Source organism: Rhinatrema bivittatum, chromosome 3, assembly GCF_901001135.1.
Source record: "Rhinatrema bivittatum chromosome 3, aRhiBiv1.1, whole genome shotgun sequence".
NCBI lineage: Eukaryota > Metazoa > Chordata > Amphibia > Gymnophiona > Rhinatrematidae > Rhinatrema > Rhinatrema bivittatum.
Genome location: NC_042617.1, coordinates 328,927,603 through 328,955,258, shown reverse-complemented (window position 1 = coordinate 328,955,258; position 27,656 = coordinate 328,927,603). Strand labels below are relative to the sequence as shown.

Below are 27,656 nucleotides of genomic sequence, written 5' to 3'. Positions count from 1 at the left end.
CCCCTCCGGGGGCAGCAGCAGGACCGGTACGGACCCCTCCAGGGGCGGCAGCAAGACTGGTACGGACCCCTCCCGGGGAGGCAGCAAGACCGGTACGGACCCTTCCCGGGGCGGCAGCTGGGCCGGTACAGCAGGCTCAGATAGTTGAGTAACAAAGTCTGTTGGTAGGCCTGGTTCAGACCCCTCCGGGGGCGGCAGCAGGACCGGTTCAGCAGACTCAGATGGCTGAGTCAGGAAGTCTGTCAATAGGACCGCCCGGTTCGGACCCCTCCAGGGACGGCAGCAGGACCGGCTCGAGCCCTTCCGGGGGCAGCAGCAGGACCGGTTCGGACCCCTCCGAGGACGGCAGCAGGACCGGTTCAGCAGGCTCAGATGGCTGAGTCAGAAAGTCTGTCAGTAGGACCGGTTCGGACCCCTCCAGGGGCGGCAGCAGGACCGGATCAGCAGACTCAGATGGCTGAGTCAGAAAGTCTGTCAGTAGGACCGGTTCGGACCCCTCCAGGGGCGGCAGCAGGACCGGTTCGGGCCCCTCCAGGGGCGGCAGCAGGACCGGATCAGCAGGCTCAGATGGCTGAGTCAGAAAGTCTGTCAGCAGGACCGGTGCGGACCCCTCCGAGGACGGCAGCAGGACCGGTTCGGACCCCTCCGAGGACGGCAGCAGGGCCGGTTCAGCAGGCTCAGATGGCTGAGTCAGAAAGTCTGTCAGTAGGACCGGTTCGGACCCCTCCAGGGGCGGCAGCAGGACCGGATCAGCAGACTCAGATGGCTGAGTCAGAAAGTCTGTCAGTAGGACCGGTTCGGACCCCTCCAGGGGCGGCAGCAGGACCGGATCAGCAGGCTCAGATGGCTGAGTCAGAAAGTCTGTCAGCAGGGCCGGTTCGGACCCCTCCGAGGACGGCAGCAGGGCCGGTTCAGCAGGCTCAGATGGCTGAGTTAGAAAGTCTGTCAGTAGGACCGGTTCAGACCCCTCCAGGGGCGGCAGCAGGACCGGTTCGAGCCCCTCCAGGGGCGGCAGCAGGGCCGGTTCGGACCCCTCCGGGGATGACAGCAGGACCGGTTCAGCAGACTCAGGCTCTTCTCGGGGTAGTGCAGGAGACTCGGACCCCTCTTGGGGCGAAACAGCAGGCCCAGACTCTTCTTGGGGTTGTGCAGCAGGTTCAGATGGCAGAGTAGCAAGGTTAGAAGTAGTGTGCATGGAAGACACAGATTGTACTGCCGTGGGCTTGATACCTCGAGCCAAAGTCTGACGCTCCTGATTTTGTTTCTGGAGGAGCAGTTTAGAGAAGGCACAGGCAGTTCTAGGACGTCTAGGGAAGGTGCTCGTTAGTGTCCACTTGGCAGCTGTGGGAAGCAGAGCCCTGCTAGAGTTAATTACTTCCCTCTGCTTCTGTTTCTGGTGCTCTAGCGTGGAGGTTATCGAAGGCTTCTTAACCCGGTGAGTTCTGAGATTTTCAGAGCAAGTTTTTTCCAAAGTGTCCAGAGATGAAGTGCTAGAATGCTTAATCCATAAACTGTTACATGAAATAATGTTGTTAACTGGGCCAGAAGCTGAACGCACGGTAGTAGAGCTGACTGTTCTCCCTAATGAAGCAGCTGGTTCTGTAGCTGAACAACAGGGGCACGGTTTGCCTGGTGGTAATAGGCTGGGAATACATGAACATTTCCACCATCCTGGCTTTGGAGTAGAACAGTTTAAACACTCTTGGTAGACAGAGACATTTCTCTTATTGCAGTTACTGTATGTCCAGTGTTCCTGACCAGCAAGTTGACAGGCTAGGCAGTTCTGATAGCTTGGGTAATTCAAGGTCTGACAGGAATTGCAGGTATAAAACTTTGAAGAAGGAGGCATCTTGTAATAGTGAAAAAGTTGACTCACCGGTTTAGCACACAGACCTATCTCTTCCCCTGGAAATTGGTGGCTTCGGCATACTGTTACGCTTGGGCTCCGGTCAGGAGTCGTGAACACCACCCAGCAGGGTGGCTCCAGGTGGAGAGAGACAGGAATGGCTAGAAACAGGGTCTGGTTCCAGGCTGGGTCAGGCAGGCAGCAAGTAGCAGTGTCTGGGTCCAGGCTGGGTCAGGGCAGGCGGCAAGTAGCAGTGTCTGGGTCCAGGCTGGGTCAGGGCAGGCGGCAAGTAGCAGTGTCTGGGTTCAGGCTGGGTCAGGGCAGGCGGCAAGTAGCAGTGTCTGGGTCTAGGCTGGGTCAGGGCAGGCGGCAAGTAGCAGTGTCTGGGTTCAGGCTGGGTCAGGGCAAGGCAGGTCAGAAGGCCCGTAGGCCACACACACACAGAAGGCCCGTAGGCCACACACAGTAAGCAGGGCAAGGCAGGTCAGAAGGCCCGTAGGCCACACACACACAGAAGGCCCGTAGGCCACACACAGTAAGCAGGGCAAGGCAGGTCAGAAGGCCCGCAGGCCACACACACACACAGAAGGCACGTAGGCCACACACAGTAAGCAGGGCAAGGCAGGTCAGAAGGCCCGTAGGCCACACACACACAGAAGGCCCGTAGGCCACACACCGTAAGCAGGGCAAGGCAGAGAAGGCCCGTAGGCCACACACACACACAGAAGGCCCGTAGGCCACACACCATAAGCAAGGCAAGGCAGAGAAGGCTCGTAGGCCACACACACACAGAAGGCCTGTAGGCCACACACCGTAAGCAGGGCAAGGCAGAGAAGGCCCGTAGGCCACACACACACACCGAAGGCCCGTAGGCCACACACCGTAAGCAGGGCAAAGCAGGTCAGAAGGCCTGTAGGCCACACACACACACACAGAAGGCCTGTAGGCCACACAAGGCAAGGCAAGGCATAAGGCCCGAAGGCCGCGCAAGGCAAGGCATGGCATAAGGCCCGAAGGCCGCGCAAGGCAAGGAATAAGGCCCGAAGGCCGCGCAAGGCAAGGAATAAGGCCCGAAGGTCGCGCAAGTGTCTAATTTTGGGACTCATAGCTTAGGGCACAAGAACACTGCAATTCAGCAAGAGGTTTTAAAATTTAGTTTATTTTGGCTTTTTTAAAAAAGAGGCAAAGACAAGTGTTCTGGGAGATGCAATATGCCCTCTATCTATACCAACTAGCATCTCCGTGAAGCTCTGCCATGCTCTGACTTATATAATCAAAATACAACATTCTCGAAGCTTCCAGAAAAGTGTAACCGCCCACAAACACATGATACCGTTGTCATGACAATCTATCCTGTATAGGAAATGCTTGTGAGGACCTCCCTCAACTAAGAATTCTTCTAACCCTGTTTCTCCTCCCACTGTAAACAAGTTCCTGTATCATGCTGGCTTTGATGCACTGTATTCTTCTTGTCTTCTTGTCTTCTTTGTTTATGTAGATAACTTGTAGTCTGGGTTTTGAATAGAGCTAGACTTCGATTCCACTTCTTGGCACCAGGATTCATTCAAATTGGTTTCAGGTCATCGAAACCAGCATCTGCAAGATAAAAGCTTGCATCCTGGACTCAGTTTCTCTGCATTGTGAAGTAAATGTGGCCATTAAAATAAGCCTCTCCCTTGTTGTTGCCAGCAAATCTGTCCCAGAGATTCTCTGCAAGCCATGCTTCAGAAAGCACCCAGAGTTCATTCACCTCTGACAGGCTCCAATACAGCAAAGGCATCTGGGAGTTCTTGGTTTTCTGCTCAGCCTATTCTTCACAAGGCAAGGAATAAGGCCCGAAGGCCGCGCAAGGCAAGGAATGGAATAAGGCCACGCAAGGCAAGGGAAGGTCCAGGGACCAAATGCACAGCAAGCAAGGAAGGCTAGAGCAGGGAGCCCAGGCGAGCTCGATGCCGAAGCACTGAGGGAACTGTCAGGCAGGGTTATAAGGGACAGCCCAGAATATAGAGAGGAGAAGGGAGATGGACTGGGCCTGTCAGGAGATCCAGCTCTAGAGGGACCCCTGGTGGTGAGGCGGTTGCACAGCAGCCATAGCCGTAACACACAGAAAATGAAGCATATATTCTAAAGCTAGTAATGACAAAAAGTATTGATTTCCAACGTGCTGGTAGAAGAAAGTTGGATGTCTGAGTTACTGTTGGTGCCTAGAAGAACCAAAAGCTTCAGTCTTTCTGTGGAGAACATCTGGAGTAACTTATCATCCATGCCAGACTAGTCCAGACAAGTAGGTTAAGCCCTGCCAGCAGATGGAGACGGGAAAAAAAGAAGCTCAAAGCTGACTCTATTCCCCCAGTAGGGGGTCTGGTGCTGCCTTCAACTCTTTGGTATTTCTCAATTTCCAGCAGATTGTGCAGACATGTAGACTGATGCTGCAGCTATGATAGGCTGCTCCTGGAAAGGCTTTAGGCCCAAATTCCCAGTGAAGCATAGGCTGAGTCTTGACGGAGCGGGGGGAACTCTGGGTAATAGACCTGGCAGGACTGATTCTCCTTCCCCCCCCTTGAGAGCTGACTCATTTGGAGTCTGAGTTCCTGCACCAATGAGTCACGTACTGGATGGTCCCTGGTGACTTTGTTCCCTTGGTAGGTCTGGGAGCAAGAGCAACTTACAGCACATTCTCCCTCTATTTTGGGAGAGTAGAAGAGAGGCGGCAAAGTTTGCACCACAAACGTTTCCCTGGACTACCTCTCCTAGGTGATATGCCAGATTTCGACTAGGTCAGGGGGTCTGAGGTGATCACTCTTCCCTCTCCCTCCCTCCCTCCTGTTTTCTTCTAGTAAGGATATAAAAACAAGGAGGCACAAAACCGCAGATAAAGCACGGTGGCTCAGTGTGTCGGCAGGTGTATTCTGCTTGGCTTATTAGTAGGCAGGTACCAGGCAGGTAGGTGCAATCTTGTTGAGCAAAACTGGGTGGGTTCCCCAGATTGAGCCCAGGCCCCTATATTGGAAGACAGCATTGTAGTGCGCATGGACCAGTGCCAGGTTGGTACTCCTGTTTTGGCTAGATCAGCAGATATTTTATCACAGCTTCGTTTCAAAAATAAATAATAAATCAAGCATGCCAGGCTCTTTACCTCTCTCTTCCATATGGTATTGGAACAGGGAAATTCCATGGGAGCTACATATTTTCCTTCAAATACAGCAGAGCCTGTGCATCTCTACTTCTCTATTGAGTTATTTCAGTAGATGACCTCACATGCATGTTGGAATTGCTATCTTCTGCCCTTCCCAGATGGTTTAAATTAAGCTTGTGAGGCTGTAGATTGCTGTAGCTAATTATATTTAAAAAATCCCAGAGGTTCTTCTTGGGCAGCACTTTCTAGATTTCTCATCAAGCTCTTTCTAGCGCTTCTCCGTGTCCCCACACAGAAGAACTTTAGGTTATCCTTGGCAACAGTTGGGTGCTAGAGCACTCCAATGACTGGGACAGAATTACGGAATTGGCTGGACAAGGGGAGGAAGAGGTAGCTGATCCAGCAGAACAGTATGCCTCCTCAAAAGGGCCTAATATCTCAGCGGAGAAGGTTATTCAGGAGAGAGAAACTAGTCACCATTAATTCTAGGGCATGACTGCCTGCAGCTCTTGGATGAGCAACAAGAGGCAGGTAAGAGGATCCTATATTCTTGAGTACTGTTAGGCTCCCCTCCTCAAGAGTTTCCCACTACTTCTGATGTTGGAGATTAGATTTCGTCAGTATGAGATATCTAGTTCTAGCCTTAAGGTGCCCAAGAGGGATCTATATTGCCTTCCCAGGGAAGTGAAGAATAATGGTGGTTGATCATTTAGGGCAGTGGTTCTCAACCCTGTCCTGGGGACCCCACCAGCCAGTCGGGTTTTCAGGATACCCACAATGAATATGCATGAGAGAAAATTTGCATGTTATGGAGGCAGTGCATGCAAATGTTCTCTCATGCATATTCATTGTGGATATCTTGAAAACCCGACTGGCTGGTGGGGTCCCCAGGACAGGGTTGAGAACCACTGATTTAGGGGGTTGTCTTCATCTTTAAACACCACGATTGGTGAATGGAAATGTTGTGTTTGAGACATTGAGTTGTGGACCCCTGATCACTTCAAGAGATGACTCCTCCCAAAGGGCAGAGCCCTGTGGGGACTTATAGTGATAGGCTGGGTCTTAGCAGTAATACACACGATAGACTTTATTGTTCAGCAATGTAGTTGGTGGCCTAGGGAATGGGCTCTGAACCCAGCCAGAGGAGAAGAGTCTCTAATAGCGTAGTCCACTCTGTACTCTGCAGCGCAAATAGAGTCTCACCAGGTCTTGAGAAGATGACGGGTCAGGTAGTGGTCCGCAGAGCGGGGTAGGCCGAGAACCCAGATACAGATGATATGCCAGAGAGGGTACATCCGGTAGTGGTCCGCGATGCGGGGTAGGCCGATAATCTACAATAGCGGAGGTGAGACAAGGCAGAGATAGACCAAGAGCTGAGGTACTCACTCTGTGGCTGGAAGCTGCTGTAGAGAGGAACCCCCCCAAGAGCAGAGATCTGGGATGGAACAGGGTCCCCGAGGAGCGGGTACCTTAAGCGTCTTTGAAGAAGCTGGTACCCTCAGAGGGTTGGAAGGAGCTAGGCAAGGCCCCCGAGGAGCGGGTACCTAAATCGTTCCGGAACGAAGGTACACAGAGCGAAGGCGTCTGATAGCAGGCAGAGATCAGCAGGGAGATTCCTTGCTAACTGGTAGCTGGAATGGAGAGCAGAAGCTAAATACCCAGAGGTAGTGACATCATGCGGTGGTGACGCCTCCGAGGTTCCCACCATGACGTATTCAAAAGGAGGGCTGGTGCGCGCGCGCCCTAGGTGACCTCAGAGGGAAAATGGCAAACCCAATCGCCCATGCCGGTCCGGGGATGCCGGCGAGGAGAGGCGGAGGTAGCCATTCTGCCCAATGGAGCGGAGAAAGAGAAGAGAGGTGAGGCAGAGAGGGTGCAGCCATCTGCGACCGACGGACACAACAGGAAACACAACATTCAGGATCCCCCATAATAGAAAGTTTGAGTCTCTACTTAAATGAATTTTCTCTTTTCTATAGTCTCTCTCACTCCAGGCAGCTATTTGCAATGGCTTTGTGACTCGAATCGTCCAGCATCCCTTGGAGGCAGCCATGGTGACCTATCCCACAGATAAGAGTTTCTGAAGCAGGAGGTCTTGAACCTCGATGGATTCTTGGCTGGTGAGACTCATGCAGTAGATGTAAGTGATGCTAGGAGCTCCTTCAGTCAGTCTCTCTAAGTTGTCTGGCCCAGGTTAGGAGCTCCTTCAGTTAGTTCTCCATGTGGCTTGGCCTCAGTGTTTACAGCCATGCTCCCCCATAGAGTGATGTCCATTGCAATCTCAATTTTTTTCTACATTTTTAAGAGATTAACTGCCCTTTTTGAAGTAGTCCTAAAAGTTTAGGGCCCAAAATTCAGAGACTTGCTAAGGGTGCTTATTGAAAGCCCCTCAATACCAGTCCTGGTCAGGGTCATTTCAAAGGCTATAAACAGTTTGTTCAGATAGCTTTCTCCCTTCCTCGGGGAGGTATTCCAGAACACTGGGTTTGGTGGCTGTGTACTTGGTGTGCTCCCTCACAGTGACTCCAAGAGTCACTGTGAGGGAGCTTTGGGTGGTTTGATACCACTCAGGGGGACTTCCCTGTCGCCCTAAGAGTAGGCTTTGGAGGTGATGGTATTAGGCTGGTTTCATCCGCCACTAATTTTGGGGCTCTGTTTCTCCCTAGAAAAGAGATCAGGGGCATAGTACTATTTATTTCAGGTCTCCCAGAAAGGACTGTGTGTTCTGTTCAGGTCCCCATGCAAAATGGCTGATATCTTCAAGGATACACAGGGGCATTCCCCCTTATCTCTTCCGGTGGTTACTATGAAATATTTCTCACATACATCACTGACAGCTGTCAGACTGTCCCCTTGTGCTAACCATGACCCTGTATCTGCTATAATTACACAATGTTGGGTTCCATATTAGGTGTTACAACTCAAGAAAGAGATCTAGGTGTCATAGTGGATAACACATTGAAATTGTCGGTTCAGTGTGCTGCGGCAGTCAAAAAAGCAAACAGAATGTTGGGAATTATTAGAAAGGGAATGGTGAATAAAACGGAAAATGTCATAATGCCTCTGTATCGCTCCATGGTGAGACCGCACCTTGAATACTGTGTACAATTCTGGTCGCCGCATCTCAAAGATATAATTGCGATGGAGAAGGTACAGAGAAGGGCTACCAAAATGATAAGGGAAATGGAACAGCTCCCCTATGAGGAAAGACTAAAGAGGTTAGGACATTTCAGCTTGGAGAAGAGACGACTGAGGGGGGATATGATAGAGGTGTTTAAAATCATGAGCAGTCTAGAACGGGTAGATGTGAATCAGTTATTTACCCTTTCGGATAGTAGAAAGACTAGGGGGCACTCCATGAAGTTAGCATGGGGCACATTTAAAACTAATCGGAGAAAGTTCTTTTTTACTCAACGCACAATTAAACTCTGGAATTTGTTGCCAGAGGATGTGGTTAGTGCAGTTAGTATAGCTGTGTTTTAAAAAAGGATTGGATAAGTTCTTGGAGGAGAAGTACATTACCTGCTATTAAGTTCACTTAGAGAATAGCCACTGCCATTAGCAATGGTAACATGGAATAGATTTAGTTTTTGGGTACTTGCCAGGTTCTTATGGCCTGGATTGGCCACTGTTGGAAACAGGATGCTGGGCTTGATGGACCCTTGGTCTGACCCAGTATGGCATTTTCTTATGTTCTTATGCTGGTTAAGGGGTAGTAAAAGCCTCCCTATGCAGTTATACATCATGACTACTTGGGCTGAGTCAGAGCAGGAAAGCCATCCGGTCACAGCCATGGTTATGCAGATATAGAAGCCTTAGCCTGACTGATGATTATCTCGAACAACAATTAGTTCTTCCCAGTCTCTGGCTTATAGGGAAGACCTCTTGAATCCAAAAAGAAAGTAGTCTAATGGCCTTGGACTTCAAGGAGTGAAGGTCTCCCTTTTGCATGTCTGCCCTGAGCTTGGCCCATTTTGCAGGGCAAGGGACCCAAATGTAATTCCTTGGGTGCAGACACACATGCATTTCACTTAATTCATACTCCTCTCAGGGTGATATTCAATAGTCCAGTGCCGCAAGGCCACTTTCCCCCTCTCTTGAGAGATTAGAAGGAACCTGAGCAGGTGGCTTTTCATAATTGTCTTCTGCAGGGAATGGATTTGCAGACTCCATGGTTATTTTACACTGTAGGCATGAGCTTTGTAGATTAGGGTGAGTAGTGATCTGGGGCAGCCGAAGCAGGGATAGAAGGCCCTAGTGGATAACCAGCAGGTCTAGGGCAAAGGCCAGAGCGGGTTGTCTAATGCTCCAGAAATCCTGGCCTCTAGCTTGGGAGAAGGCAGCCCGGGTGGCGGCGGTCAATGTAATGCCATTAGCTGAAGAAGCAGAGGGAATCTAGTAGCCTTCAGGTAGCCTGGTAAGTATCAGATTTGTTCTAGGGTGGAGTTCCCCTGCAGTACCTAGCAGCCAACAACTAGCAGCAGTTCACATGGCCAACACTGTCATCATAAAAACATTTTCAGCTGTCGCTCTTGAGATCCCAATGTGTAATTAATTATTGGCAGAAGCGGCTTCTTCCCTATTAGCAGCCAGATGAGGCACAAACAAGAATGGGTTTTAGGTCAGCCTGGTAAGCTCCAAGATAAGCAATTCTTCAGTAAAAAAGAACAGGAGCCCGAGGGTTTGGATATCCTTGTAGAAGTATGACCAGTATCATGGCTCCTGCATGTGTTCCTGCCAGGAGTCTGGACATTTTCTAGACCAAGTTCTGAAAGTAGAAATAGGTGTGCTCTGTCATCTGTTCCCCCAATCACATTTTCGTATTTACATTCTTGGCTGTTGAGAGAACCAGGCTACACATAGTGTAGGGGTTATAGCCTTCAGTAACAAGAAAGAGGACAATATAATGGACCTGAAAGAGTTTGGAGCCTCTGCAAGGTCAGTCTGCGGAGGAAACAATATTTCCCTTTTGAAGGATTCATTCCTTCAATCTAGTCCTTCCGGCAGAGGAGACCTGGAAGAAGGCATAACTCGGAAAATCTCACAGAGGACAGAAATAGGCTCTGGCTTCTGCAAGGGACACATTAATGGAAGCTTTCTCAGTATTTGCTTGGATGGGATATTTTCTTCCAGGGAGTCAAGAATGCAAGTTCGCTGCAGAGGGAAGGTCTGCTCAACTTGGAACCTGAGCTTAGTTTTGAATGGATCTGGCATCCCTTCCTTTCAGCCTCATCTCTTTGAATCTTATTGTTGAAGTTGGTCTCCTTTGTGGCCTTTGGTAATTTTCAAAGGAAACTGTATCTCTGTACCAATATTATCCTTCTTTTTACTTATGACATTGACAAGCTGGGCAATGTAGGCCAGGACAGGGATGGCCATTCTCAAGTTTTTTTTTGTAGGCGACTAGTTTTTTCAAGGTAGATATCCTAAAAAGCACAGTGGTTTCTAAGGCATTGATTTCAGGAAGAATCAAGAAGATGAGCACTTTAGCCTGCCCCAACAAGAATATGCAGGTCCTAGAGGGCTGTCAATCCCACTCAGTGAGGCTGCAGGACTCCTTGTAAGTAGAATCAGAATCTGTCTTTCCAGAGAATAATGGTAGGGTAGTACTTTTGCCTCCATTCCATCCCTACTCTAAGCACCTCAGTGTAGAAGTTTAGGCTGAGAGAGGCTATCCCTTGGAAGCAGGAGTTCTGAAAGCTATTGTGGCTTCATCCTGACTGATTTGGATGGAGTCTGGTTATGTCCCTCTTCTCTGGACTGGTCTAGCATGGATGATAAGGATGGTGAAATTTTAAACTTGCCTGTTAATTTCCTTTACGTTAGTCCTGCCAGACCAGTCCAGAACCCACCCAAGGAAGCTGCAGTGTTCAAGACCTCTCAGTCTAACAAGTTCAGAGAACTAACAGCCCAAACATGGTTGCCCACGCTGAAGGTAGTTGGCCTAATCATGACATTGGTGAGGAATTATCTAATTCTTGGTTAGTGCCCATGGAATGGAGTTTCTTGGCTGTATCAGGTTTGGGCTGTGGTGGAAACCAAAACAAACGATTGCCTTCAGTTGTCTTAGCTTAGAAATAGGATATTGAAGAGTTGAAGGCAGCACCAGACCTCTATGGAGGGAGTGAAGTCAGCTCTGAGCTTTATTGGTCTGTCGGCAAAGTTAAAAGCCTTTCTGTTTCAGGCAGCTTTTGGAGATGCAGTTAGTAGCAGAGGGTATGTGCTATATGTGAGATTATTTTTGTGATAGTTATTTTATTTTATTATTTTGTGGAATTTAAAAAAAAAAAAGATTGGTGTAAACTGCATAGCTCAATAGATTTGTTATATGCGAGTTATAAATGTTTTAAATAAATTCATAAATATGCTGGTTGGAGGGGATGACCCACTTGTCTGGACTGTTCTGGTCTGGCAGGACTAAAGGAAATTAACAGGTACACCATGTTGCCTATACAGCTCCAATGAACTAGGTTAGCTTTAAGAAATATAAACTAATTTTCATGGCTAGGCTTTCTGTGGTTTCCACCTTGCTGTATCTAAAGTCCAGAATAGACTTCCTGCATTGGTGCATCATGCCCCCCTCTCTGGCCATATTCAGATCCTACCTAAAATACCACATTTTAGAGGCTGCTTTATTATCCTGGTTCTCCACAATAGCCTTTTTGATTTTTTTATTTTTATTTTTTTTTTTACTTTTTATTAAACCAACAGAATGTGAAAGCAATGCAGCACCAAATGTTCAGTGAGAAATATCATGAAAGGAACAATCCTCCAAATCCCTGTTTCCTCAATATTCAGGGAAAATCAAGGGATAACCATAAGGGTACCAAACAAGAAACTAAGGCAAATTATCTATTAATATATGCCCAATATTTTCCCCATATCTTATCATATAATGCACTATTGTTCTAAGTTAATGTCAACTTCTCCACCTCATGTACCTATATTTTCCAATGCATAATCGATGGAACTGTTTTCGAGAAGGAGCTTTGTTGATTTTAAATATGTCTTCTGTAACAAATACTGTTCCTGTTTGTCTTTTATATGTCTTGAATAGATTGTATGCATTTATAAAGCAGGGATTGTTTCTCATGTATTTATTTATTTGTTTGTTTGTTTGGACATTTTATATATCGTCATTCCATATAAAGATCACGGTTTACAAAAGTAACATTCATAGCTATGTATCAACAAAAGACGGGTTACAGAGGTAGTATTTCTAAACAGGCATCAAATGAAATGTTCCATTACATATTAACTAAAGATCTAGGACATAAGGTGAGAGGTACAGAACATATAATAATGCAACAGATTTCACATATTAGTCAGTACGTTGTGTGAGGTTCTTACATTCACTCGTTAAATTTATTCCTTATGCTTCAGTTTGATTTCTCTTGTCTTTTTCTTATTATTGTAGCTTTCTGCATTCTAATGATTTTAAGTTAAGTGTTATGCATTTTTGAATAGCCATGTTTTTAGCTCACATTTAAATCTTTCTGTCAGGTATTAAATGTAGCATATCGGGTAGAGAATTCCAAAGTTTGGGCCCACAATGGAAAACACACAATCTCTTCCTTGCAACAGATGTGTGCTACATATTGTGGGAACAGTCAATAGTCCTTTATTTTGAGATCTTAGTGTTCGCTGAGGTGTGTTTGGTTGTAATGTCATGCCAATCGTACCGGTGTTACTGGAATGAATGATTTTGAATATTAATGTTAATACTTTTAAAATATATTTGGGATTGTACTGGTAACCAGTGCAGGGTGTAATACGATCAAATTTCCTACAGGCTGATTCAGAAAAACGCGCAATTCAGGAGGGTGGCCTATGTAAATTAGGGCCCGCGGTAATAGGAGGCGCTAGGGACACGCTAGTGTCCCTAGCGCCTCCTTTCTGATAGGAGTGGCGGCTGTCAGCAGGTTTGACAGCCGACGCTTAATTTTGCCGGCATCAGTTCTCAAACCCGCTGACAGCCACGGGTTTGGAAAACAGATGCTGGCATAATTGAGCGTCAGTCTTCTGACCCGCGGGCCGCAGGCCGATCTTTAATTTTTTAATTTTTACTTTTTGTTTTTACTTTACATGATATTAAGTCGGAGGGTGCACAGAAAAGCAGTTTTTACTGCCAGTGCCGGCAGAAATTAACACCAGCCTTGGGCAGGCGTTACTTTCTGTATCGCGCGGGAATAACTAATAGGGCCATCAACATGCATTTGCATGTTGAGGGCGCTATTAGTTTCGGGGGGGGGGGGGGGGGTGTGGACGCGCGTTTTCGATGCACTATTACCCCTTATTGTGGGAACAATCAATAGTCCTTTATTTTGAGATGTTAGTGTTCCTAAGATGATAATAATAAGGGGTAAAGCTAGTGCATCGAAAACGCGCGTCCAAATGCGGGTTAACAGTGCACTCCACCGGCGACAATTTTCTGTACCCATGGCTGTCAGCGGGTTTGACATTTGCAGGGCTGCCACCTGGAGTTCTCTCCACACCTTTGCAGCCCACTATTGCTTGGATAAAGATGGAAGACAGGATTCCATCTTCGGCTAGTCTGTCCTTCGTAACCTATTTACAACGTGACGTACCAAACCCTTCCGCCTGCCCGTTAGGGTTCAGGATGCCCTTGGCCAAATTTTATCCCAGTCCTAGTGCCTTGTACACCTGGGTACATTTGGTGCATTTCTCGGACATCCTCAGCTCGGTACTCACCCATATGTGAGGACTACCATCCTGCTTGTCCTGTGAGAAAGCAAATGTTGCTTACCTGTAACAGGTGTTCTTACAGGACAGCAGGATGTTAGTCCTCACGAAACCCGCCCGCCGCCCCGCGGTGTTGGGTTCGTTACATTTTCTTATTTTATTTTTCGGCACTGCCTGTAGTTTTTAAACAAGACTGAAGGGGACCCCTGCTGGCTGCAGGTTTAGTGCCATGCTGGGCATGCCCAGTAGGGGCCAGTCAAAGTTCTGGAAACTTTGACAAAAGTGTTCTGTGATTGGGCTCCATCCTGTGATGTCACCCATATGTGAGGACTAACATCCTGTTGTCCTGAGAGAACACCTGTTACAGGTAAGCAACATTTGCTATTTCCTCCCCATCCCCCACCAGAGGAGCAAATGGAGATGACAAATTCTCTGGAGAAAGAGGACGGGAAGGCACCAAATGAAGAAAGTAGAACTGCAGCAGGACAACCTACCTAGAGACTTTATGGCTTCAAGCTCACCCTCTGTAGCTTCCTCCCATGCGAGGCTGATACCTGAGGTAGAATGGGAGTCTCTTGGGGGTCCTCCCAGGAACCTTCTTAGCGGAATTTATCTTCTATTCAACAGGCCTATGAGGCTATGCAGGCAAATAAGGGGTCCTTAGGCCCCCCAGCTTCCGGATCAATCCTTGGGGATTCAGGCCCATCCTCTAGAGATCCTACCCAGGAATCCAAAGTGACTTCCCCTTGGGCATCGGATTCAGGTGACTCCAACAAGGAAGAAGAGTAGTTTTGCAAGGATGAGGGGGATTCAGCGGTGGCACACTTGTTTCATAGAGCGGAGTTGTCTACACTAATCTCAGATACCCTGGTGGTACTCAAGATCTCTGGCTCAAAGGATGAGAAGTAGGTTGAAGGGGACCTTATCCTTCAAGACCTGTGCAAGCCATCTAAAGCATTTCTGTTGCACCCTGCCCTGAGGGAGATGGTAATGACAAAATGAGAAAGCACTCAGGGATCCCCAAGAATTTGTAAGATCCTGGGGAAGTTATATTCCTTTCCACAGCAGATGAGTCTCTCCTGAGGATTCCTAGAGTGGATGCCTCTGTCGGCCATTGTACATAAGACGACTATCCCAGTAGAAGGTGGGACGGCCCTAAAAGACCATCAATATAAAAAGATTGTAGTACTAAGGCAAACCTTTTTGAAAAATGCAATGGCCTTACAGGCTTCCGTATGTGGAGGTTACGTGTCTCAAGCAGTAGTAAAATGGGTTTGACAGTTACTGGAGACTACAGGAATGGATTGTTTGAGTTGGGGTTGGCCTTCTTGGCAGACACCCTTTATGACTTCTTTATGATGGCCACCTAGGAAATGGCCTCTGATATAGCAGCAAGAAGACTAACATGGCTGTGAAACTGAGCGGCTGATGAAGCATCAAAGTCCCACCTCCTTCCACCATGTCCCTGAGATGCCAATTAAGTTTGTCATCATTCACTGCTATACACCATAACTCTTCCATTTTATTTCTTAGACTTCTGATATTAGCATACAAACATTTGAAAGTGTGTTTTTTGTTTGTTTATTTATTTATTTGAAGTCTTTTATATACCGAAGTATAGCAATCTGCCTTCACTCCGGTTTACAGAATAACAACTTGATACAGACAAAGAACGATATAAACGGGCATCATAATAACTAAACGCAACAAAAATGTTGAAGAAATAGTCGAGGTTAAACAGGTCTAACAGTGTATATGTTTGCATTAACATTTTGATTTTCAGTTGACAGAGATAAATTGGAATCTTTTAGCTTACGTGATTCTTTACTTACGGGCACATAGACTATTTTTCTTAATATTGAAACCTCTGTTGGGATGCCTGCTTCATTAGTATCCTTTGAAGATACCTCCCTCTGAATCATGTGCTGCTGAGCGACTGTCGGCTTTCCCCTTAGAGCAGCTTTTAAACTAGAACAATCTCTTTTTTTTTTAAAGGTTAGCGCCAGCAGTCTGGTTCCACCCTGGTTAAGGTGGAGCCCATCCCTTCGGAAGAGACTCCCCTTTCCCCAAAAGGTTCCCCAGTTCCTTACAAAACTGAATCCCTCTTCCTTGCACCATCGTCTCATCCACGCATTGAGACTCCGGAGCTCTGCCTGCCTCTGGTGACTTGCGTGTGGAACAGGGAGCATTTCAGAAAATGCTACCCTGGAGGTTCTGGATTTCAGCTTTCTACCTAAGAGCCTAAACTTGGCTTCCAGAACCTCCCTCCCACATTTTCATATGTCGTTGGTGCTCACATGTACCATGTCAGTTGGCTCCTCCACAGTATTGTCTAAAATCTTATCTATATGACGCGTGAGGTTTGCAACCTTTGTACCAGGTAGGTAAGTTACCAGGTGGTCCTCACACCCGCCAGCCATTCCTATTAATCGAATCACTAATACTTTCCTCCTGGGCAATAGCCCTGGGAGACACATCCTTGGTGCGAGAGGGCAATGCATCACCTGGAGGTCCTGTTCCTTTCTTCTACCTTTAGATTTCTACATCCTTGCCTATCCTTTTTAATTTTTTTGTTAGAAAAATAGAAAAAAATAAGAGACGTAAGGAGTTGATTTAAGTTAAGTCAACACTTAATCTGACAAGTTTGATAAGGAGGAAACCAGAAACACTTCTCAAGTATGGAGGAGTAGAAGTGGCGTATAGGCCACAATTGGGAGAGTTGACTATGCCCTCTCATGACTGAGGCCAATATTCAGTTGCTGTTTAGTTGAAGTTATCTGGCTACCGATAGCCAGATAACTAGTTCCTTATATTCAACCGGATAAATATGTTATCTGGCCTCGTGTGGCTGGATAACTGGCTACTTACCCGCTATGCTTCCAGCGCAGCTTTGACAGAGACTGGAGCAGGTAAATTTGGATCCTGCTCCCGTTAGGGGTTTTAAGGGTTCTGGGTGATAGGGGAGGGTCTGAGGGGGCTGAGTGTGTGGCGGACAGTTAAGAAACTGTGAAGGTGGTGGTGCGGCGGTCATTTCAGCTCTGTGGGAGGGGTAAGGTCCACAGCAGGCATAGGTAGATGATATCAAGGTGATGTGAGGTGGTGAGTGCAAGGCTGCTATGACTTCCATAAAAACTGATGATGGGGGTGAGAGGAAATCAGGCCACAGGGCACTGTACCTCAATTGTTTTGAAAAGTTTCCAGGCACTACTTAACCTGTATATCTTTTGAAGATTTATGTATTTATTTATTTTTAATTTTTATATACCGGAATTCCTGTATACAATACAAATCAATCCGGTTTACATGAAACAAACAGAATTGCCCAGGTCTGGGAGTTAGGACCGAGGTTTTTTTACAGAGAGCATTAAACAATAACAATAAATATCAATAAATAACAATGAACCATTAACAATTTGCAGGTTAAACTTGAATTGCAGGTTAAACTTGAAGATATCAGGGTAAGTAGCCAGTTATCCGGTCACACAAGGCTGGCCAACTTTAGACCTGCTCAGAAATACCTGAGGTATTCAAGATTTGTCATCCTAGGAGATTTAGCTGAGCTTCCAGTTTTCAAACACTGTCTCCTCAGAAGTTTAATAATAGGAAAAAAAAAAGATTTTTGCTGCAAACTAAGGAGGTCATTTTCAAAGCTGTTTAAGTGCAAATAACACGGCTTTATGTGCAGAAGTGGCTTGTTATAAAATTGCATGTGGGCTGTGTGCACGTAACCTGATTTTACGCATGTTTTTATTCACATAAAGAATAGACGGGGGAGGGAAGCAGCTCTTTGCAGGTGTAACTTGTGCATGTTACATTAATTACACCAGACCTTATGCTTTAAAAATTGTGTGGTTTTACGACTTCCTTGTGGGTTCTTAAAATTGCCTTTCTTATGATCTAATTCATTTTTTTTGCTAGTGCTGTTTAAAGTTTAGAACATCAGCAATGTGTTTTCTTGCTGACCTGCAACTTTTGCCTTGTTTTCTGAGTAGTCTTCACCTCATGGCTGCTCTCCAGTGTTGGCTCCTGTTCATGGGTTGAGAAGAACTGTTTTTAGGGCACAAGCCAAACATTGCACTTTAATAACTCATGGCCTACTTTCAACTGATGAAGGCCTTTCTTATACCATTCTAATCTGGCAGAATTTTCTTAAGTTTATAATGCAATATTCATGGCTGGTGTTCCCTCTTTATTTGCTTGGTCTGCTTCTGAAGCAGATGGCGTGTAGGTGTCTGTTTTACATCAGTAGGCAATCAAAACAAAATTATAAGATTTTTTTTTTTTAAATTTCATTTCCGAGAAGAAATCAGCATGTTAATCTTGATCCTTGGCGGTACCGCAGCTCTTCTTCAGAGCCGCATGTAGGCGTGTCATTGATATGTATAAAGCAGGCACACAACATGGACAGCTGACTAGTAGATTAAGGGAGGACCATAATAAATAGTAGTTGTTTTGGTTTTATTTCCAAAAAAAGTTTGTGATATGTTAGAAAATCCAGGAATAAAAAAAAAAAAGGCAGCAAGAGAACCAAGAAAGAGATTAGATATTCTGAGCAGTTTATATGTACTTAGTTGCACACACATGCATGCGGTCCTGTAGCTCAGGTTATGTAGTTCCATTGTACTTAGTTGCACACACATGCATGCGCTCCTGTAGCTCAGGTTATGTAGTTCCATTGTACTTAGTTGCACACACATGCATGCGCTCCTGTAGCTCAGGTTATGTAGTTCCATTGTACTTAGTTGCACACACATGCATGCGCTCCTGTAGCTCAGGTTATGTAGTTCCATTGTTAATCCAAAACTGTTTCATTGATGGTTGTTGATTTACTGCTACATAGTTTTGTGAAAATTACTTAAGTTTATTTAATTTGTTTCTTCTAGCCCACCCAAACCTAAGAATGTGGATTTGAATCTTAAAGCAAAAAGCTTAGACGGTACAGAAAGTGCAAGCGATTGTACGACTGAGCAACCAATACACAAAGGAAACACTGCAAGCAAAATATCCTTGTTTGAAAACAAAAGCACCAACCACAGTCAAAGACAGATAGATTTTCCTGCAACGAAGAACATTTCTGTGCAGAAAAAATATGTTGGGAGAGCAAAGCTAACATTCGGGAAGCAGTCAAAAGAGAGTGAGCAGCCGGACAACAGCAACACAAATAAGCAAAACAGTGACCAAGAGGCTCCCAGGCATGACAGTCTAACTTTGGCAGAGTTAAAATCAACATTAGAAGAAGCAGCTCAGACAAAGACTCTGAGTGCAACTGAAGCAGGGAGTGCAATGGTTCTCAAAAAGAAAGAGAAAACATTAGGATCTCAACTTAACCAAATACCCAGAACAGATAACCCAGCTGATGCTGCATTAGAACTGGCAGGCACTGAACCAAGCATGGTTAATAAAGACAGTACAATACTCGAAGCTGCGTCAGTGCAGTCACAAAACAACAATGATGTTTTCCCAGAGAATAATCAGAAAAACACTATTTTGGACTCAAAGCCTCCTGAAAATATACAGCAGAAAATGATGGAGGAAGATGAGGTGACTGTATCACCTGTCCATGTGGTAGATTCTTCTCAAGCTGCTGGAAATATGTCTCAGCAGAAAGATAAAAATGTGAAATTTAATGGGGAAAAGATTCCACAGTTAACTGAGAATTCTATGCAAACTCCAGAAAATAAAAATAAAAAGACTAAAGTCAAGTCACCCAGTAGAAAAACAGATAAATCATCAGCACCAAGATCAAGAGATGAAACAGAACCGCATGCCGTACTGGAAAGTGTCAGTATTCTTCATCCAACAAAATTTGATAAAAATGGCAAGCCTAAGCAAGGTGAAGTTGTTCAATCACTTGTTTTTGAAGTGGATGACTATCATGCAGTGCCATTAACAGCAGAAGGTGAAGTGATTCTTTTGAAAAGTACAGCTGATGAGGGACAAGCAAATGTGAGTCCACTGCCAGATGAAAAATATGTGCAGGCTATAGAAGCTGCAGCTGAGTCTCCAGCTAACAAAACCACAATGAAATCTCCCAAAAAGAAAGCAGGTAAAAAAGTAAGAAGCAGTGAAGGAGTGCCTGCATTAGTGCAGAATAATTCACTGGAAAATACTCATATCATATCTCCTGGCAGTTCAGAACAAACAAAAGATACAGACATTGCAGTAGGAGAAATAACACTTTCTGAGTCCAACAGTAATAGTATGAGGGATGGTAGAGAACATCTTACTTCATCACCAATTGTGGATGATCCAGATATGCAAGAAGACATTGTGAAGCTCCATGGAAATCTACCAATGTCACATCAGCTCAATGTATCGATGGACAGCAGTCTAGATTTTCAACATGGGAGAAAGGCAGCCCATGATACTTCCTTAAATCAAAGAAATTCCATTGGTAGTGGAAATGCACAGAAAGGGTCAAGTCAAAACTCAGAATTACAATATATTCCTAGCACAGAGCCTAAAGAAAAGCAAACCCTAGACCCTTCATCACCAAAAGATGCACCAGAGAGTGTCCCAATCCAGCAAGAAACTGAACAAGAGAGGTCAGCAGCTGGTTTAGTAAGCCCTGAAGATACCAAAGTGCTTTCATGGGAAGCAGTTACCCAAATCATTGAAGATAATTCACCAGTGATTGTTGCATCTAGGTACTCCAGTTCTAGTAGCAAAGTGGAGTCAGTTTGTGACTTGCAGCAAGATATACATAATGTACAATTAAATGAAGAGAGAGAGCCCTTCCCGAGATCCCAGTGGAACAAAAAAGAGAGTAGTGCATCTCAAAGTATGTTGGTTGGGTCTGCAGAGCAAAATTTTCCTCTTTCAAAAAACATTAAAAAGAACTCAGCTCTACCAAGTGGTATTTCTGATAATCTGCCTTTGGATAGTACCCATTTAACTGTCTCTGCCTGCCATTCCTATAAGAATGTTTTAGATATTTCTGATCAGAACCAGGTAATGCTAAATAACTTGCCCAATGGTGAGAATGAAAGGGCTAGTTTACAAAGCAAATCAATTCTTACCCAGGAGGAGGAAATCCATAATGTCCAAGAAACAACCACAGAAGTAAAACCACATCAAGCACTGACTTCACATACAGAAGATGATGCACCAGCTCTGGACTCTGATCTAAAGTTCTTAACTCCAAGGGAACAAAATGCAAGCACTGAGACTACAGTCATGTCTGAGTCAATCACAGCCAACTCTCTGTACGTGAATGGTGGCCTAGAAAACAACCTGCCATTTGATCACAACGTTTGGTGTTCTCCCAAAACCTCAGAAAATATCTTCAATGTTTCAGCAGCTAGTGATGACAGCAGCTTGGATTCTTCTTCTGACATGGAAAGGTTTACTGAAATAATCCGAAAGCTGGACAGCCCCATGACTATACCCCAGAAGAGGAAGAAACCAAGGCCTCCCAGAGCCCCTGCTCCTTCTTTTGGCTTGCCTCCTATCCATGAAGACTATTTGGAGAAGATCTTTGATTCTGATATTTTTACATTTGGCTTAGGCAAGAAAGGCAGACCACAGGATTTCGCTCCATCTATGCTACTCAAGAAGCAAAATCCAGAAAATTCACCCAGACTTCTACCTAAGCATGTATCCAAGGAGCAAAGCATACTGTTAAGATCTTTGAGGCCATCCACGCAAATGGTAACCGAAGAAACAGATGGGAAAGAAAATGATACTGGTGCTGTAGAAATCAAGAGATCTCGCTTGGAAAACAGCAAGATTTTCTCAAGCTTGCAAGCACCTTTCAGGTCCACGGTACGCGAAAGCGTGTTCTCGCCTTCCGTCACCTCCATTGGTTCTGTGACAACGACTTTCACGGTGTCCCAGAACGATTCTGTTTCCACTGGGACATCTGAAAACCCCAGCATAAATGGCTTCACTGGCACACCTCACATGTCTACTTCTGTGCAAGACAGCTACTTGGACAGGAATCCCAAGGCACTGTCATTGGAATCCTCTAAGAATTCAGACTTTGACAAGCTCAACCCCTCTTTGTCTGCTCAGAAAGACGCTAGTTACATGGAAAATGATTTTCAAAATGACAATGACCAACAAGAACAGAATTTGCAAAGTAACGTTCAACTTTCAGAAAACAGATCCCTTGAGCCTCCAAAGCCAAATGGAATCTCTACAGCTGATGAAAGCAATGTCCCCAACACCCAAGAAAGTACTGCTACATCCCAATTGCCCAGTAATGGGAGCCCCGAGACAGACTTCTCCAGCACAGTCACTTCTAGTAATTACGAATTGGACGTTACCTTTCCAGCCTTTGATACAGAGGTGAGCAATAATTACTTGTCTTTCCTAAGCAAAATGATGCATATGATTGTGCACATTTATGAAACAACAAACTGAGGCCCAAGTTCCTGCTAGATTTCAGTTAAATTTCATAGTGCTCCTGCCTGTGAATAGATATGTTATATGGCACATAGTGATTTATGTGCTGAAAAAGATTAGGTTGACTATTAATTTCTATAGAAGACTTATTTTCATTATGTGTGTGGGCTTTGTAACCATTGGCAATTATTAAAGAAACTTCAGGAAGCAAAATCCATAAAATGTGCTTGTCTCCGTGCTTGAAACCCAGGCTGCAAGCCTGATCTGTCTTTTGTACAGGGGCCAGAAAAAGACTAGCATGTGGCACCCAACCTGAGACCCAATCTAGGCTAAAATAAGCAAGTAGTAAGAAACACTTAAAAAAAAAAAATAAATAAATGTTGGCCCTTCATTTGGAAAGCCAATGCCAAAGGTAAGAATGAATGTAAGCTAATGCTCTTCTCTGAAGGATGTAGAAATAGTTGGCATATTTGTAGATTCATTTTGTTTTGTGTGTTTCCATTTACATTTTTATTGATTACCATCAGTATATGAAACAGGCATACAAACACTCATAAACAACAAAGAAACAGAGTAGTATGATACCTTGCTAAAAGACATATAACCAAATTATACAGATTATTATACTGTACTCCCCCCCGCCCCCAAACCCACCCTCCACATAAAGAATCCCGTTTGAAGGAAGTCCTTGGCAGCCTATTCTGAAAAAGATTAAACACTATCTAGCAGATAATAGAATATAAATAGTAAACCTTAAACATCCAGCAGACACAATTCGCCTTTAGTTTGGCCATGGGAAAATATGAGAAGTTTACACACAAGTGCTAGCATTGACCGATAACCACACAGCACAAGATTGCCAAACACAATCAAATCTAGACAGTGAGCCATTCCTAATTGCTGTCAGTTTTTCCATATGTTACACTCTCATTAGGGATCTCTGTTAGATGACGTTTGTAAGCTATTTCTCCTTTTGCAGCTAGCAGAATTTGCATTAGCAACTTATGCTTTACCTCAGAATGTGACTGATTCGGAATCCCCAACAGAAACTGTTTAGGGTCCCGCACCACCATCTGTCCTGTTAATGATTGAAAGAATAATTTCAGCCCATAGCCCCTGAATTTGGGGGCAACCCCACCATAGGTGAAAGAATGTTCCCATAGCTTCACATCTCCTCTAACATGCTTCTGAGATCGTTGGGAAACAGGCTATGAAGCTTAACTGGGGACAGATACCACCAGTATAAAATCTTGTAACCGATCTCCATTACAGCAGTAGAGATTGAGCTTTTCTTCACAGCTAGAAAACACTTATCCCACTTCGCAACTTCTAGTGGTCCTCCCAGATCTCATACCCAAGCCCTAATGTGAGATGGCTTATTCTTCAAATCGGTATTTAAAATACCATAAATTTTGGAGATAGGTCTGGGGAAGGTATCCGCTTGGTCACAAAAGCCCTCAAATAGGGTTTTACATTTCCTAAGGTTGGAGATCACCCCCTTCTGGTTTACAAAGTGCAATAATTGGACTAACGTAAACAAATCTCTACACATCAAAGAGTAATTTTCCTGAATTTCTTGGATGGGTAGCACCCCTTGACCTCCCTAAACCTGTTCGTCATTTTAGCCCAAAAGACACCCATCTAGAACTAGAAGCGATTTCTGTGCCCAGTGGGAACTCCTTAAGAAACAAAAAGGAGGAGTGATAATAAAAATTCCTCTCCCCAGCCAAAATAGGTCTCCATTTTTTCCAAACCTTCATGCATGTCTCCCCCCCCCCCCCCCGCCCCCCGCATCCAAACTCTCATATCAAGTGAGAATTTCCCAGCCCAACTCCTTTCTATCTCCACCTATGGTGTAACTCTCTCAAGTCTGTGCCAATCAAGGATCACTCTCAGTGGGGAGGCAGCAAAATGCCACTCTAAATTTGGTACCCCCAATCTACTCCTCAGCTTATCTAAATAAAACGTCTCCCTCACAACCCTCTGAGGTCTATGCTTCCAGATGAAACTAAATTTCTTTCTCTGCCACAACTTCAGGAGCTTATCTTGTACAGCAATTGGGAGAGTCTGAAAGAGATAACAAAATCTTAGCAAAACATTCATTTTCACGGTGGAAATCCTACCCAACCAGGAAAGTTCCAAATGTTCCCATTTATCAAGCTGATTAAAAATATTCATTCTTGTTATATCATTGTTCTGCTAATAAAGATATTCAACTTAAAAATATTCTTGACCAGAGTATCATAGTTCAAATGGAATAACTGATCCCCTTCTGGACCAATCCGCACCCCACAGGTATTTCACCCATTCCTTGGCAACCCTGAAGGGAAAGAGAGTACTCAAACGTTGAATACAGTCTGTAGGAGCTGAAATGTTCAAAATCTCTGACTTATCTTCATTCATTTTGAACCCCGATACCAAGCTAAAACCACGCGTTTCCCCCAAGAGCAGCCTTAAGGATTCCTCAGGGGATTCCAAGGTAAATAGAATATCATCGGCAAATAACGTCATTTTATAATTAGAGTTCCCAAACTGAATTCTCTAATTCTCCTTTCCCTCCAAATCCTTTCAGCAAATGGTTCCAGAGAAAGTGGAGACAATGGACACCACTGTCAAGTTCCCCTTTTAACTTCAAAGGTGTCACTATACCACCCATTGATCTTAATACTTGCCCTAGGATGTAAATATAGGGGTAGATTTTCAAAATTTAAGTGCGTGCGTCCATTATAAAATGCTGGGTCGGCGCATGCAAGGGGGAGGGTGGGTCAATTTTAGCAAATATGAGCACGCGACACATCGGGGCCTTTCCCAATTCCCTCCCAGTCCGCTCCAATTAAGGAGCGGACTGGGAGGGAACTTCTCAACCCCCTAGCCTAATCTCCTTTCTTCTTCCCCTATCCTGCCCTCCCCCTATCCCTAACCTAACTACCCCAAATTTTTTTATTTTACCTTTTGCTCCTGCCTTTTACACGCGCCAGGGTTTGAAAATCTACCCCATTGTTTCTATATCCATTAGAGCCCAGTTGAAACTTTTCTAAGACCTGAAACAAACAGGACCAATTAACATGGTTGAAGGCCTTTTCGGCATCTACCGCCAACAACATCGCTGGCATACCCAGTTCCCTTGCCCCCTGCATCAAATTAAGGACCCTCCAAACATTGTCAGAAGCAAGCCTGCCCAGAACAAACCCTGACTGATCTTCATGTATCAGGGTCGTGGGCAACTAAACCTAATCTATTTGCTAAGACCTTGGCCAATAACTTCAGATCAATATTTATAAGGGAGATAAGGCGATAAGAGCCACACAACGTGGCATCACGACCTGCTTTGGCTAAGAATGGTGATACCCTAATTTGCATTCGCCGAGATTGCCCCTTTCCCGCTGAGATAGTTGAAAATGGCCACCAATGAACCAACCAGAATTGACTGAAAAGGTTTTTAAAATTTGGCCATGTAATCATCAACTCCAGGTGACTTGCCCAACTTGAAATCTTTAATGACTTGCAATATTTCTTCCGCTCTTATATCCCCATTAAGAAGGTCTCTACACTCTGCTTGCAGAGCCAGCAACAAGATATCCTGAAGATCCCCTTTCATCCCCACCTCATCTATGTCCCCCCTCATTAGAGTATAATTCCTCAGAATTTAGAAAAATGCCTCCCAATACTAGTAGTACCATACAGATAGTTCCTGTCTCTATCCTTAATTTTTGTGACATGGTTCTTTGTGGCTCTCTCCTTCAACCTTCTGGCCAGTAATCTTCCTGATTTATTCCCAAATTCAAAGAAAAGCTGCTTAGATACATCCAAGTTATGAGCAAACTTGACCAGCTCTAGTGCCCGCAAGTCCTGTCTTGCCTGTTCATTTGCCCCATAAAGTCAGTTCAGATGCTCTCTTATGTAAAAGTTCCCACTTAGCTATTTTTGTAACAAAGCCAAGCGGGTACCCTCCTCTTTCTTAACAAATGAGGCTCTAGAAATCAATTTACCTCTTACTACAGCCTTCATGCATTCCCATAAAGTGACTGGATTACAATCAGGAGTCCGTTTGTCTTCAAAATATTCCTGTATCTCTTGCACCAACTGTTCTACAAAGTCTTCATCCTCCAGAATTTCTGGCCTACACATCTAGGGAGACACGAAAGCATACCCATGATCGACAAGTAATATTGCCCATTCCCACCTCTGTGGTCCTCTCAACCAGGGCTTTGTCTATTAAGAAATAGCCAGTCTAGAATAGGATTGATGGACTCTAGAGAAAAAAGTATAATTGCGAGATGTGGGATATGTTAAACGCCAAATATCCACTAACCCCCTGTCTAGTATCATATGTTTCAGGGCTATATGGGAAACCCTGGATCCCGCAGCCTCCTTTTTGGAATTATCCAGATATGGGTAACGGGTAAGGTTGAAATCCCGTGCTCCCCCCCTCCCAAAAAAAATTTAAATGACCCTCTGCCCAGTGTGCCATCAACTTACAGGTCTTATTAAAAAATGGCACTTGCCCTGAATTGGGAGCATAGATATTTACTATGGTAAACAGAGTGTTATGAACAATCAACTTAACCGCTATAAATCTCTCTTCATCAACTTTCAAAGCAGCCTTAACATCAACCACTAAATGTTTTGAGAATGATATTCCTACCCCACAATATTTGTGTTGTACTGTTGCAGATGCCAGGTATAACTGAGGGAAATGCGAAGACCTGAGTACCCCTTCATTACGCTGTCTAAGGTGGATCTCCTGGCAAAAGTCCACAGATGCCTGTAAATGTGCCATTTCCTGCTGCTGCATTCAGTGATGATAAAGCAGCACTAGCCTTCAACACAGGCTAACCATCATTAAGCAACCTTTATTTGAACATAGTGTCCCTCAAGCTGGGTTCATCTTGAGATGAAGATAAATGAGAAGGAAGTCCATTTGATTGTCTCTTCACCACTCTGCCATCTGGATGGTGTCAGGCCCACATGTACTTGTCTTATGTCTCTCCCTTTGATATATCCATCCCTGCAGCCTTCAGGATCTCCATTGCTTCTGTTACCGTTCAGACCTTCGATAGTGAAGCTGAGCGTGAATGGAAACAGCCACCGATAGCGCAGATTCTGGGTACGCAGCTCAGAAATGATTACCTTATTTGCCCTCCTCTTAAGGATGGTGATGGAGAGGTCTTGAAAAATTTCAATCTTATATCCTTTCCAAGTGAAAGCACCTTGTTACCTTGCTGTGAAGAATATTTTTTCCTTTACTGGGAATTTATGGAAGCAGACCACAATGTCCCTGGGCAAATTACCACGGGGTGATCCCAAGGTCCAGTGATCTCTCCAGTTGCACCTTAGGAGATTCATCAGCTTGTTCATCCATTCCCAGAATCAATATGCAAATACTTTCCACTACTTTGAAACAGTTCTCATACTCCGCACTCTCGGAGCTCTGCAATGCAGTCATCCAGTCTGGACTTGGCCTCCTCCACTCACCACCCCAAGTCCAGCAAATCATTTCTGATCTCAGTCACGGAGCCAACGATTTCTTCCTTTATTGCAAGCAAATCACCTCGTAGCTCCCAAAAACATTGTTGGAATTCTTTATGAGAAGGGACTCTTCCATATCCGCTAGTACCACTTCAT

At 45.0% G+C, this 27,656-nt stretch overlaps 1 protein-coding gene across 4 annotated transcripts in view; it reads left to right on the top strand.

Moving 5' to 3' along the window:
• CRYBG1 (crystallin beta-gamma domain containing 1) overlaps nucleotides 1-27,656 on the top strand; it is a 479,364-nt gene that overhangs the window by 218,004 nt on the left and 233,704 nt on the right. For all 4 annotated transcript variants that reach the window (XM_029595327.1, XM_029595329.1, XM_029595328.1 and 1 more), the window contains one exon: nucleotides 18,569-21,974. In XM_029595327.1, the coding sequence (XP_029451187.1) occupies nucleotides 18,569-21,974 (3,406 nt within the window). The remainder of the gene's footprint in view (nucleotides 1-18,568; nucleotides 21,975-27,656) is intronic.